Source organism: Ascaphus truei, chromosome 21 (genome assembly GCF_040206685.1).
Source record: "Ascaphus truei isolate aAscTru1 chromosome 21, aAscTru1.hap1, whole genome shotgun sequence".
Classification (NCBI taxonomy): Eukaryota; Metazoa; Chordata; class Amphibia; order Anura; family Ascaphidae; genus Ascaphus; species Ascaphus truei.
In genome coordinates, this window is record NC_134503.1 from 26,270,310 (window position 1) to 26,284,122 (window position 13,813).

Genomic DNA, 13,813 nt, shown 5'->3' on the forward strand with positions numbered 1-13,813 from the left:
AACATATCACAGTGCCCCCCCAACATATCACAGTGCCCCCCCAACATATCACAGTGCCCCCCCCAACATATCACAGTGCCCCCCCAACATATCACAGTGCCCCCCCAACATATCACAGTGCCCCCCCCAACACATCACATCACCCCCCGAACACATCAGATCGCCCCCTCGCCTCCCATCACATCACCCCACCCCCAACATATCACATCACCCCCCCAACACATCACAGTGCCCCCCCAACACATCACAGTGCCCCCCCAACATATCACAGTGCCCCCCCAACACATCACAGTGCCCCCCCCACCCCTCCCTCACCTCATCCCACCACCAACACATCACAGTGCCCCCCCCACCCCTCCCTCACCTCATCCCACCACCAACACATCACAGTGCCCCCCCGCCCCTCCCTCACCTCATCACCCCCCAACACATCACAGTGCCCCCCCGCCCCTCCCTCACCTCATCACCCCCCCAACACATCACAGTGCCCCCTCCACCCCCAACACATCACAGTGCCCCCCCAACACATCATAGTGCCCCGCCCCCAACACATCTCATCGCCCCACCCCAACACATCACAGTGCCCCCTCCACCCGCAACACATCCCATCGCCCCACCCGCAACACATCCCATCGCCCCGCCCCCCAACACATCCCATCGCCCCGCCCCCCAACACATCCCATCGACCCGCCCCCCAACACATCCCATCGACCCGCCCCCCAACACATCCCATCGCCCCGCCCCCCAACACATCACATCGCCCCGCCCCCCAACACATCCCATCGCCCCACCCCAACACATCACAGTGCTCCCCCAACACATCGCTCCCCCAACACATCACAGTGCCCCCCTCCCCCCCAACATATCGTCCCCCCCCAACACATTGCCCACCACCAACACATCACAGTGCCCCCCCATGCCCCCAACACATCGCCTCCCCCAACAGTATCACTGTGTCACAGGTAAGCAGCCCCCCCCCAACACAGTGCCCCCCTGTCTCCCAACACATTACAGTTCCCCCCAACACATAGATCGCCCTCCCCCCAACACCAACACAATCCAGTGCCCCCTGTCCCCCCAACACATCAACCCCCCCAACACATCGACCCCATCACATCGCCCCCCCAAACACATTGCCCCCAACACATCGCCCCGCCGCCCCCCCAACACATCGCCCCCCCCCAACACATCGCCCCCTCAACACATCGCCCCCTCAACACATCGCCCCCTCAACACATCGCCCCCTCAACACTTCGCCCCGCCGCCAGCCCGATATCTCACACATGACATTTGCAGGCGTGTGCGAGGCATGTACCTGACTCCCACAGCTCACGTCATCTTGCGGAGGCTCCTGTCTCTGTGTGTAAGGACAATGCCCCTCAACGTGGCAGCTTTGGCAAGGGTTTGGATTATGCGATAAAAGGCATTGCAGGCCCTTCTGGCTGTGTAGGGCTTAACAGCTGCAGCGGGGAAAAACGCCAGCCTTTGAGGTGGGTGCACTTAGTTTGAACCTGAGTGTTAGTTCCTTGGGCGAGTCGTGGTATCTGCCTGAGCTGCAAGCACCAGAGTTAGATTGTAAGCTCTGCGCGTCAGGGATGCATTGCAGGATTCTATGTACAGTGCTGCTTACACTGCCAGCGCTATATAGGAAGGCAAATATATCTAAATAACATAGTGAGGGAAATGCTGCCTTTTCCAGATTTAAAAGGAGTTGTGGATGCATGTAACGGCCGCCCAGCAGAAGCAATTTAAGCCAATGGTACTTTTACATCTAAGACAAGATTTAAGTTTAGAAAAACACAACTACTAACGTACTATATTACATTATATTAGATCTTTAAAGTACTAAGAAAATATATATTAAAAATATATTATTCTATAGGGTAAGAGTGCAAACTACTAGGGTGCTTTACTCAATTCTTTTTGAGTTCTCTTGGTTATATATGTTATACCCTATATGCACCTACCTTATTATACATAGGACCGCAATATATATATATAGGTGAGCAGTTCAATTGTTTCATATTTTGATATATATATATATATATATATGCAAGATTTAGCATTTCTATTTTTTCTTAGTGACAGCATTTTTTTTTATTTACCCACCATAACTTATATAATGTGCGGGTGAAACCGATCCCAGCGTCACATTGCAAAGCCAGTATAACCAGCCTCACACTGATGAGACCCACAGGGCCAGAGCTGTCTGTGTCTAGGGTTACTGGCTCTGCACTTCTGTAACCAGGGCTGTGCTGAGAAAGCTGTGTAAGGCAGGTATAAGCTTATAGGATTCCCTGATAACGTGGATTAGAAGCAAAAGGTGACACTGTGCTCATTTGCCTGTCATTACCCAGAATCCCCTTCTGCGCTGGAAGCGCTGGATGCTAAGAGATAACGGGGAAGGACAGGGTAGCAGACCTGTCTGAGACGTGAATGTGCTCACACGTGGGGTTGTTATTTCGTTTTCTCTTAGTGAGACCTGCCTAATTTCAACGATAAAATTCCCCCCCCTCCCCCCCCTGAAAAGAACTGATTGCCCAGTTACTATAATACAATACAATGTTCCGATTTCAGTTTATTGAGCGGAAGCGGAGCCGCTCGTTAAAATACATCCAAAGAGGCCAGTAAAGAAGAAATACGTTTACGTTCCTTTATGTGCTATAGGTACTCGTAGCTCTACGTAGATGTCTTTTTATTAACTGCCTTTTAATGAGACTCCCCCCCCCCCCCACATCCCCCCCAGCCTCTGTATAATGAGCGAGACGCGTACACGCACAGCATAACCACGCACATATCTTTATATACCCAGCACAAACCGCCGGGCGTGAGGCAGAGTGCACGGGGGTGAGAGGGTGATCTGGCCTTCCAGTGATCCAGTGAAGCAGCGGCTGCATCATAATCTCATTTTGTAGGGGAGATCTGGTGCGATCTTCCAGGAAGAGGAGGATTTTGATTTTGTAATGTACTGGTCATTCTGTGGTTGCCACAGCAACCATTTAGAAAGTCACTTCCTCTTTTGAAACAGGCTCTGACACACACCTGTTTGAGCTTTGCCCTTTGGCAACAAAGTATCACAAGCAGCTCTGTTAGTGTGATCCAAACAGCAGACTGTCTATTATGTACTCTGAAAGCTGTAACTATAATGTGTTACATGTACTAACATGTCACTGACTGCAGCACAAAGTTAGAAGGCGGCCATTTCATTAGGCACACAATCAGTATTTTGACAGCTTTATAACAGGAGCACCACACGATTGCCAGCTTAGGTAAGAAAGTAAAATTAAACATTGTCACATGCATATATACATATACAAATAAGAAGACAAGGGAGGGGGGTGTAGTGCTGCTGCTTTTGAAGGAATAGACCACAATATAAAGCAGTATTAAAACCCATTAACCCCATCAGTGCCAACATACATCGCCACTCATGATCAGGCTTTTGCCACTTTCCGCAGAAACGCCAACCGCAAACTAAACAGAAGGAGGGTTTTAACAACCTTTATCCCATGTCGCGGTGGTCAGGCTGTTGATCGCCCCTGAAAGCACCAGATAAATGGCTCTTTTTGCTGCTTTCTTTGTCTGCAGTGTTATTGTGAAACCGTCGTTAGTCACAGATATTCCTGAATCCAGGGCTCCCGGAGAGGAAAGAGAATCATTGATTCCCCACCGGATATAAATAGGTAAAACCGTCTGTTTAAATCAGATTGCATCTGTAAGGAGCCAATTCCACTGAGAACTGGTTTAAAACCATGCCTGCTTGGCCCGGCTTTGTAAGGGGTAATCCCCATAACTCTTTAGTGCAAGGGTGACCAACTTCAGACCTCAAGGGCCACTAACAGGCCAGGTATTGGGGATATCCCTGCTTCAGCACAGGTGGTGCAGTCGAAGACTGAGCCACTGATTGAGCCACCTGTGCTGAAGCAGGGTTATCCTTAAAACCTGACCTGTTGGTGGCCCTTGAGGACCCGGCAACTGATTGAGTCACCTGTGCTGAAGCAGGGATATCCCTAATACCCGGCCTGTTGGTGGCCGTTGAGGACTGGAGTTGGCCACACCTGCCTTAGTGCCTTGCTATCTCAGTGTCTGTCTCCGCCTGCTGCGTCTCTCGGAAAACAGACGCACCATCGTTTCCATCCGTATATCCTCTCCGTAAAAACACAAATAATACATTGTTCCTCGCACATTAAACCCATCGCAGCGCCCGCCCACACCGCCAAGACGAAGCCTGCACCTCATCGTTTATTGCCAGGGGTTGGTTTTCTCCCCTTCCCCCCCCCTCCTCCCCCCACCCCCTCCCTGACGCCGCAATTAGCTTGATAAATAAGCAAAACAAAAACCCTTCCAAATGAAATCGTCAATTAGAGGCACTTCATTAATTGACTTTCAGCGATTGGACGCGAGAAAAAGAGAACTACTCCTGATTGTCTTCTGCAAAGACCGCCGTTATGTCACGGGGCACAACGCTGCAAGGGATTCTGGGAGGATTCCTGTAAGCGTTTTAACACCTTGAGTGCCAGTAAAGGTGCCAGGCTAAGCAAGTTTCTGCTAATCCGCCACACTCCTGCTTCCGTCCCTCCAAAGTGGAATGAAATGATCGTTCTTGACACTTCCCGCAGTTATTTTCACCGGACCACGTTTAAAATGTTCGGGTCTTTCATTGAAAAGGAAATGGGATTAAAGGGTCAGCCCTAGGACCACAATATGACATTTTTAAAGGGTCACGTCTAAGTGTTTTTCATTTGTACGGCCGTTTGGAAAGATGGACTCGCATCCACAGCAGGGACGCAAAGCGTTATCATTCATATAAATAGAAGTAACGGAGCGCTAAATCTTAGCGCCCAATTGTGGATCTGGGCCGCGGTGACACAAAACGTCCCTTTGCTACTCTTTTTTGTGGAATATGTTGCGCTCGATAGGAGTTTGCGCAGGCAAAGCCCCCTCCTCCCTCCTTAGCTTTATTGGATTTAATAGGGTGAGGGTAGGCTAGCAGTTGAGTGAATTATCCCTCGCGCTTCCATTCAAAGGCTCAGACGGGAAGATAATTCTCTGAATCTTTGCCGTATGGCTGATTCCATTTTCTTTAAGCAAGTGACTGTTACAAAATATGATTATTTATTTACACCTCCATCCAAATATATATATTTATTTTTCATTGGTGCGACTGCGCCTTTAAAACCAATTCCCGGAGACCCCTGTTGGATGTCGACGTAGATGGAAGCCTTGAGGGGGAGCTCCAGAGACGCTCACACGAATTATCAAACGTAATCACATTTCCAACGGAAAAAACCCCCAAAAAGAAAACATCTCAGATCTGCAGAACTAACATCCCGCGGCGCAAGAACTTTCCCGCTTCTTTGGGGGCTCCCAACGCGCGACTACACTGGCTAAGGGAGACCAGGCATAAAGAGAGACACGCGCGAGAGGCCCACGCCATGGAGGAGGCAGAGGGCAGAGACGCAACAAGATCATTCCTGGAGGATGTGTTCAATAAAATTAAGGAGACCTTCCAGGCCGAGCTCTGCTCAGCAGGCACAGAATTTAAGGAAGGAATCTCTACCTTTACCCAGAGGACTACAGCCCTGGAATCCAAAATGGAGGAATCACTCCAAATGCAGGCGGCCACAGACGACGAGATACTAAGACTAAACTTTGAAATAAAGCTCCTCAAAGAGGGTCAGGAGGACCAAGAAAACAGGGAGAGAAGGCAGAACATTAGGATTTGAAATATCCCAGAGGCCGTATGACATGAAGAGCTACGGCCCTATCTGAACAGACTTTCACTGCCATTGATCCGTCCCTACAGGATAAAGAGTTAGAGATTCATAGAGCCCATGGGGCCTTGAGAGCGGAGGACCCAAAACAAGACGTGATCGCCAAACTGCATCACTACAGCACAAAAGAAAAGCTCATAAACAGAAGCAGAGACATCTGCAATGGGGGACATCCCATTCGGAAACGCCACCCGGCAAATCTTCAACGATCCGGCGAACAAACTAAGGGGAGCAAAAGCCAGAACGCAAATCCCCGCCATTACAGTAGATGCAAAAATGGTCCGACAACTTCTGATGACCAGGAGATAGCCCGAGCGTTTTCTAAGTTCTATGCAGGAAAAGAAATCCCGTGAAAGGAGGTTGTTCAGCGGTGCACAGCAGAGCAAAAAAGAAGTAGTAAAGGCCGGATTGTGCTATCATATAAAACGATATATTGGGCCATAGGCAAGAAAGGGTAAAAATAGAATAACCCTACAAGTGACCTCTAACGCGTTTCATCCGCACTCGGGCTTTGTCAAAGAGTAAAGTCATTCGGTACACAACATGCTGTATGGGAGACAAAATCGGATATGACGTCAATTCACCACCTGTACCTGGTTATCCCCAAAGGTACAGGGAAAAGACATATACAAGTGGCGGAATGGATAGACAAAACATCCGGATTGGATCCATATACAAAATATACAGTATAAAAAAGGTTATGAACTAGAATATAGAAATATCTTGGGAGAAAAAACATAAGCAATACATATAACTAATGTGAAATCTTCAACCAAGGTAATCATAAAGTTAAAAGTATGTATAAATACAAAAACCTCAAGTCAAATGAATCTCCGGGCCCTGACGGCCTGCCGAATATATATTGTAAAAAATTCCTCACAAACCTACCACCATGTTTACTTTAAATGTCCAACTCATTTATAGAAGGGAGAGCGATCCCAACGGGCATGACCACTGCACCACTAGCAATCATTCACAAATCGGGCCGAGACCCCCTCCAATGCGGGAGCTACCGTCCCATATCCTTATTGAACTCGGACATTAAAATATATAGCAAGATATTAGCCAGTAGGCTAAACCCAATCCTACCAAGGCTCATCAATATAGATCAGATGGGCTTTATCTCCGGCAGGCAAGCCTCAGATAATACCAGAAAAATAATGAACATTATAGAACATTTACACTCTCCCAAAACAAGGGCGATTTTACCAAGTCTTGACGCAGAGAAGTCCTTTGATAGGATCAATTGGCTATTTCTAGATTAAACTTTGCAGTCTTTTGGCTTCTTGGGCCCCTTTCTGAAAGGGGTCAGAGCCCTCTATCACTCCCCCAGAGCCTTTGTTAAACTACCAGGCTTTAACTTTGAAACTATAAGCATCAAGAATGGCACGAGACAAGGATATCCGTTGCCCCCCCCTCCTTCTTGCACTCTCGATAGAGCCTCTTGCGGCAACAATAAGGTCTCACCCGGACATCCAGGGAATAGATATTGGAAACAGTGAGTATAAGATCTCGATATTCGCGGACGATGTCATTCTGACACTGGCCAACCCTCTGATCTCACTACCAAACCTGATGAAATCTTTAGGCGAATTCGGCAGACTGTCACGGTACAAGAAAAACAAAGATAAGTAGGAGGCGTTGAACCTATCCCTACAGGACCCGGAAGCTAAGCGTTTACAAAAACAAATTACATTTAGGTGGCGAACAGAACATCTCAAATATCTAGGAGTCAACATCTCCAAAACGTACAACACTTTATATAGGAGCAACTACTGCACTTTATTCAACAACATTATGAAGGACTTACTGGGCTGGAGCAACCACCAGATATCATGGTTTGGATGAATAGCATCAATAAAAATGAACATACTCCCTAGAATACTATATTTTGCCAGACTCTCCCAATTTATATCCCAAGAGAGGAATTAAGACATCTACAGAATCAAATATTCAAGTTTATTTGGCAGGGGAAGAGGCCCAGGATAGCTAGATCTGTGTTACTATCTTCCAGATCAAGAGGAGGTCTGGGAGTCCTGGACATAAATAGATACTATCAGGCAGCCCAATTACGCCAAATAGTGATGTGGAACGCAGACCCGGCAAAGTTTTGCTCGGTAGAAATTGAGTCAAACTACTCAAAGGACACACCGCTGCCCAACTCACTCTGGCTGCCAAGAGAAAAAAAATCAAGGCACAAAGAAGCCCAGAATTAGGCCCAAAGAAACTCACCATGAGACTATGGGCTAAGGTTAAGGAAACATTTAACTCGCAGCAAATGTTTCCCAGCTTATACCCCTCTTTAATAACCCAGACTTCCCACCAGGAGTGGGATCAGGCCACTTCGATCAGTTCAAGGAGAAAAATATTAGAATGACAGGGGACTTCTTCCACAAAGGGAAAATGCTAAGCATACAAGCGTTCAGGCTGAAATACCAAGCCCCAGATCTACTTATTTTCCAGTACATGCAGATAAGGCACGTCCTGCGATCTGTCCTAAAGAAGCCGGGTTTCCGGCACTCTCTAAATTCCAATCTCTCTGCAAAAACACAGAATATAGGAAGGCTTAATAACAAAGATCTACCTACGTAGGGATCGAAGATGCAGGGAACACCCCAGACCATACTGCACCGACACACTTTATTCGAGCAAATACCCGGTATGTACCTGGCAGATACCTGGAATGCGCCGCTCCTCACCTCTGACAAGCCCCGTTGCATTTGCCTTCCCAGCCTGGGTTCATGCCTGGCTGATGGGCGGCTGATCTGTTAAATGAGGATGATTAGGATTTAATAGGCTGCAATGCTTCGGGTGTCTACCAGATGGCATAAATTCATGAATTGTAATGCAGTGTATATATATATACTGTGCAGTATTGCAGCCAGCGGGAATAAAATGCTTCAATCCCTGCCTGAAAAATAACTCAATGTACTCGGGCAGAAAACAGTCACAAACCTCAATACACCCGGGTATACCCGAATTCGTGGGACTAGCCAAGCTCGAATAAAGTGTGTCGCCAGTGTAGATATATGATTAAATGGGCAAATGATTTAGGGATCAAAATTGACAGAGAGGACTGGGAGGACATATGGGACAATGCGGCCAAAACTTCCATCTGCGCGGTCACAAAAGAAAATATATACAAAATAATCTACCAATGGTACCTCACACCATTGAGACTGAAGCAGATCTTCCCAGAAACCTCTGATCAATGCTGGAGGGCTTGCGAACAGGTCGGTTATATGGTTCACATATGGTGGAGTTGTCCGGCAATACATATATACGGGGGGATGATACAAGACATGATCAGAGAAACAATTGGTCTAACAATCCCACTTGATCCCCTGGTATACTGTACGTACAAGCCAAACTGATCGAGGAAGTTGACTTCCCGATCAAACGCCTGATCTCACATATATTCTGACTGCCAACAGGTGCGCAGTAGCGGCAACTTGGAAGAACCAGTCACCACCCACCAGATCAATGGTGACAAATAGAATTGGGGAAGTGATGCTGATTGAAAGACTCTCGGCTTTCCTCAGGCACTCAACCGCCAAATTCTACAAGACCTGGGAGCCATGGATGGGAACTTAAACCTTAGGTATAAACTCAAATTCAAACTTGAATATAGGTAAACTCAGACAGGCTGTAGACTGGAGAGGAAACAGAGATCTAGGAAACAGGAGAAGACAGGACAGGAACGGAATTTAGAGAGAGGAAACGAGAATTAAGCAAACCACAAATCAGGAAAAAGTCAACCAACGATCAATAAAGAATAAATGACGATCGGAGGTAACAACCCCCCCGACCACCACGCACCCACCCACTTGTCTATATGTATTTGTATGTGTATTTTAATTTTTTATGTATAAGATTGGCTGAATATTCTGGACACCACGGTGCCCTTAAATAAGATTCTGTAAATATAAATGATAAAAATTCAATAAAAATTATTTGTACAAAAAAAAAAAAAACAATTCCCGACGGGTAGCGGGCGCTTCTCATGCAACGTGCAGGTTACACGAACATATGATCAGCCCTCTCCTGACTGCTTCCAATTAAACCTCACTGGTTAGTTTAACCTCAAGGTAATGCCATCAAACAATGCATGTCAGTGAAACAAAGCCCACAGTGGCTGTCATTAATTTTAATTGCCTTGATATTAAAGATTAAGAAGCATCCAGGCCAGAGAACGATCACACATCAAGCACAATCCCTGCACCCCGAGGCCCCCCAGGCAGCCGGAGATATTAAAATGTTACGGGGGGGTGGGGGAGGGAGGGGTATAAGCCTTTATTAGCCACGGCTATTGTCAGGGCAAGGGAGAAATATAACCATTGCGTCCGTTCTGCGCACGACAGAGAGACGGGACACGGACACAGCCCACTCCTGTAGCTGTTAATAAACAGCGATGTGATTTGTTTTGGTTTTTATTTTTTCCACAATAATTATCCGTCCGCCTTCATTACTGTGTTATTACCCCCGCTGGCTGGCAGGTTAATGGTAAGCAGAATATATCAAATGCAGCCAAGTGTCGGCCGGGGACACAACAAGAAATGAGGTATGAGCGCTGTTCTGCTCACGGGTTTCCAGTGTGTGTGTGTGTGTGTTTGCCGTTGGCGCGGGAGGAGGAGTTCGGGTAATGCTTTGTGCTGTAAAACGGTGGCGGTTTGTCAGTGCAGACAAAATGGTGCTCACATCTGCGCGACTGGGCCGGACCCGGCACCTAACCCATCACTGACATGGAGTCAGGGTCCGCGCTGATCTGGGGTCGGCGTCGCGCTCTGATCTGGAGTAAGCGCCGCGCTTATACTCCATATAACCTCTCCCTAGAACTCCTATTACCCCATAGAACCCCTCCCTATAACTCCTCCTATTACCCCATAAACCTGTTCCCTATAACTCTTCCTATTACCCCATATAACCTCTACCTATAACCCCTCCTATTACCCCATATAACCTCTACCTATAACTCCTCCTATTACTTCATATAACCGCTCCCTATAACTCCTCCTATTACCCCATATAACCGCTCGTTGTAAGTAAGGATGAAAAGATCATAGTGATTGTCACTTTAAGCTTCCGCCTGGATAAAGGATCTCCCCACACCGGCTCGGTCCTTGTAATGAGTAGAGTATCCCGAGTATCCTCAAACCAGCCACTTGTCTCAAGCCCGCCTGGCAGTGAAAGGATAAAGTCCGCCGTGGCACGGCTGCCGTTGTCCTGTGTGTGTTGGGCTGGAACAGCTTGGTGCTGGTGGTCGGGATTTGAGCCGTGGGATGGACAAAAAGAAAATGAGGCCCAGTGCCTCTGGTCACTGGTGAGAAGCAGCTTTGAAGCTATTGTCCGGCTCGAGCGCTAATGCTGCAATGCTGCCCCGGGCGGGGACAGACCCCAAACGTGTACCAGGAACTAAAGACAATTCTGTTCTTGGAACGGCTACCCCGTGATCATTCTGATTGTATTCTTTATATGTCGGCCCTGCTGGTGATCATAAACAGGCACACTTGTTATTTGACTTGGAAATGAATGGGGTGACCGTTTTCTGGTAGAAAGTTTTTCAGACTCGGTGACCCCCTACTCAAACCGTGTTAATAGTTAAAAGGCAGGCCTCCCCCCCCCTTGTGAAGTCAGGATTTGGAAAGGAAAGCCTGTATGAGAAGCACGGAGCAGTCATTCTTCACCTGGGTGTTTCTTCAAGTCTGGAGTACCCGGAAAAATGTATAACGTTAGACAGGGGTGGCCAGCTGCAGTTTTCAAGGGCCACCAACAGGTCAGGTGTTATTGATATCCCTGCTTCAGCACTGGTGGCTCAATCAGAGGCCCAGTCCAAGACTCAGACTCTGATTGAGCCACCTGTCTTGAAACAGGGACTGATTGAGCCACCTGTGCTGAAGCAGGGATATCCTGAAACCATGACCTGTTGTTGGCCCTTGAGGACTGGAGTTGACCAATCGTTGACTGAGCCACTGGTTGAGCCACCGGTGCTGAAGCAGGGATATCCTGAAAATTTGACCTGGTGATAGCTCTTGAGGGCTGGAGTTGGCCTCCCTGGCACAAGACAACACTTAGTTGGTTATAACGCCTCCTGCATCTGTATAAAACAGGAGCCCAGCGGTAGCATGGAAAGGGCAGTTCCCCGCTTCCGAAACGCCAGCTGGCCCAAACTCTGAACCAGCCACGCAGCGGAGGGTGTGGTTAGGACATGGGAGCTAAACTCATATTCCCCGCTCTCTCTAGGTATCCAACTGGTTTGGGAACAAGCGGATCAGGTACAAGAAGAACATCGGGAAGTTCCAGGAAGAAGCAAACCTGTACGCGGCAAAGACAGCGGTGAACGCGGCGCACGCGGTGGCAGCCGCAGTGCAGAATAACCAGACAAGCTCCCAAATTCCGGTGAGTCAGGTCACAGAGAGCTGGGGTCCACGTGCATGGTTGTATATCTATCTATATAGCGCCAACTGTGTGTGCAAAACATCGTGAATTCTAATACAACACCGGGCATTAGGGTGAGAGGAGGCGCTTGTCGTACTGCTCTGGGTAATATATATCCGATGTATATGTGGGTGTGTGGCTATCTAATATATATATATATATATATATGTATATATATATCTATATATCTATACTGTATATATATATATATAGAGAGAGAGGGATGGAGAGGGATGGATGGATGGAAAGAGAGAAATGGTAGATAGATGCACAGATACACAAATAGATAGACAGATAGATTGCCTGACAGACAGATAGATACATACATACATACACAGGTAGATAGATAGATACACAGGTAGATAGATAGATACACAGGTAGATAGATAGATAGATACACAGGTAGATAGATAGATACACAGGTAGATAGATAGATAGATAGATAGATAGATAGATAGATAGATAGATAGATAGATAGATAGATAGATAGATAGATAGATTCACACACAGGTAGATAGATAGATACACAGGTAGATAGATAGATACACAGGTAGATAGATAGATACACAGGTAGATAGACAGATAGACAGAGACAGATAGACAGATAGACAGATAGATAGATAGATAGATAGATAGATAGATAGATAGATAGATAGATAGATAGATAGATACACAGAGATTGATACACAGATAGATTGATACACAGATAGATTAATACACAGATAGATTGATACACAGATAGATTGATACACAGAGATTGATACACAGAGATTGATTCACAGATACACAGAGATTGATACACAGATAGATTGATACACAGATAGATTGATACACAGCTAGATTGATACACATATAGATTGATACACAGATAGATTGATACACAGATAGATTGATAGATAGATAGATAGATAGATAGATAGATAGATAGATAGATAGATAGATAGATAGATACACAGAGATTGATTCACAGCTACACAGAGATTGATACACAGATACACAGATAGATTGATACACAGAGATTGATACACAGATACACAGATAGATTTATACACAGATACATTGATACACAGATAGATTGATACACAGATAGATTGATACACAGATAGATAGATAGATAGATAGATAGATAGATAGATAGATAGATAGATAGATAGATAGATAGATACACAGAGATTTGATTCACAGATACACAGAGATTGATACACAGATACACAGATAGATTGATACACAGATAGATTGATACACAGATACACAGATAGATTGATACACAGATATATTGATACACAGATAGATTGATACACAGATAGATTGATACACAGATAGATTGATACACAGATACTCAGAGATTGATACACAGATACACAGATAGATTGATACACAGATAGATTGATACACAGAGATTGATACACAGATACACAGATAGATTTATACACAGATAGATAGATAGATAGATAGATAGATAGATAGATAGATAGATAGATAGATAGATAGATAGATAGATACACAGAGATTGATTCACAGATACACAGAGATTGATACACAGATAGATTGATACACAGATAGATTGATACACAGATAGATTGATACACAGATAGATTGATACA

The 13,813-nt window shown here is 46.1% G+C and overlaps 1 protein-coding gene across 1 annotated transcript in view; it reads left to right on the forward strand.

Annotated features, from left to right (window-relative positions):
- The window catches only part of PBX3 (PBX homeobox 3), a 239,728-nt gene that overhangs the window by 197,257 nt on the left and 28,658 nt on the right, over positions 1–13,813 (forward strand). Inside the window, exon 7 of the mRNA XM_075579405.1 lies at positions 12,015–12,195. Within this exon, the coding sequence (XP_075435520.1) occupies positions 12,015–12,195 (181 nt within the window). The remainder of the gene's footprint in view (positions 1–12,014; positions 12,196–13,813) is intronic.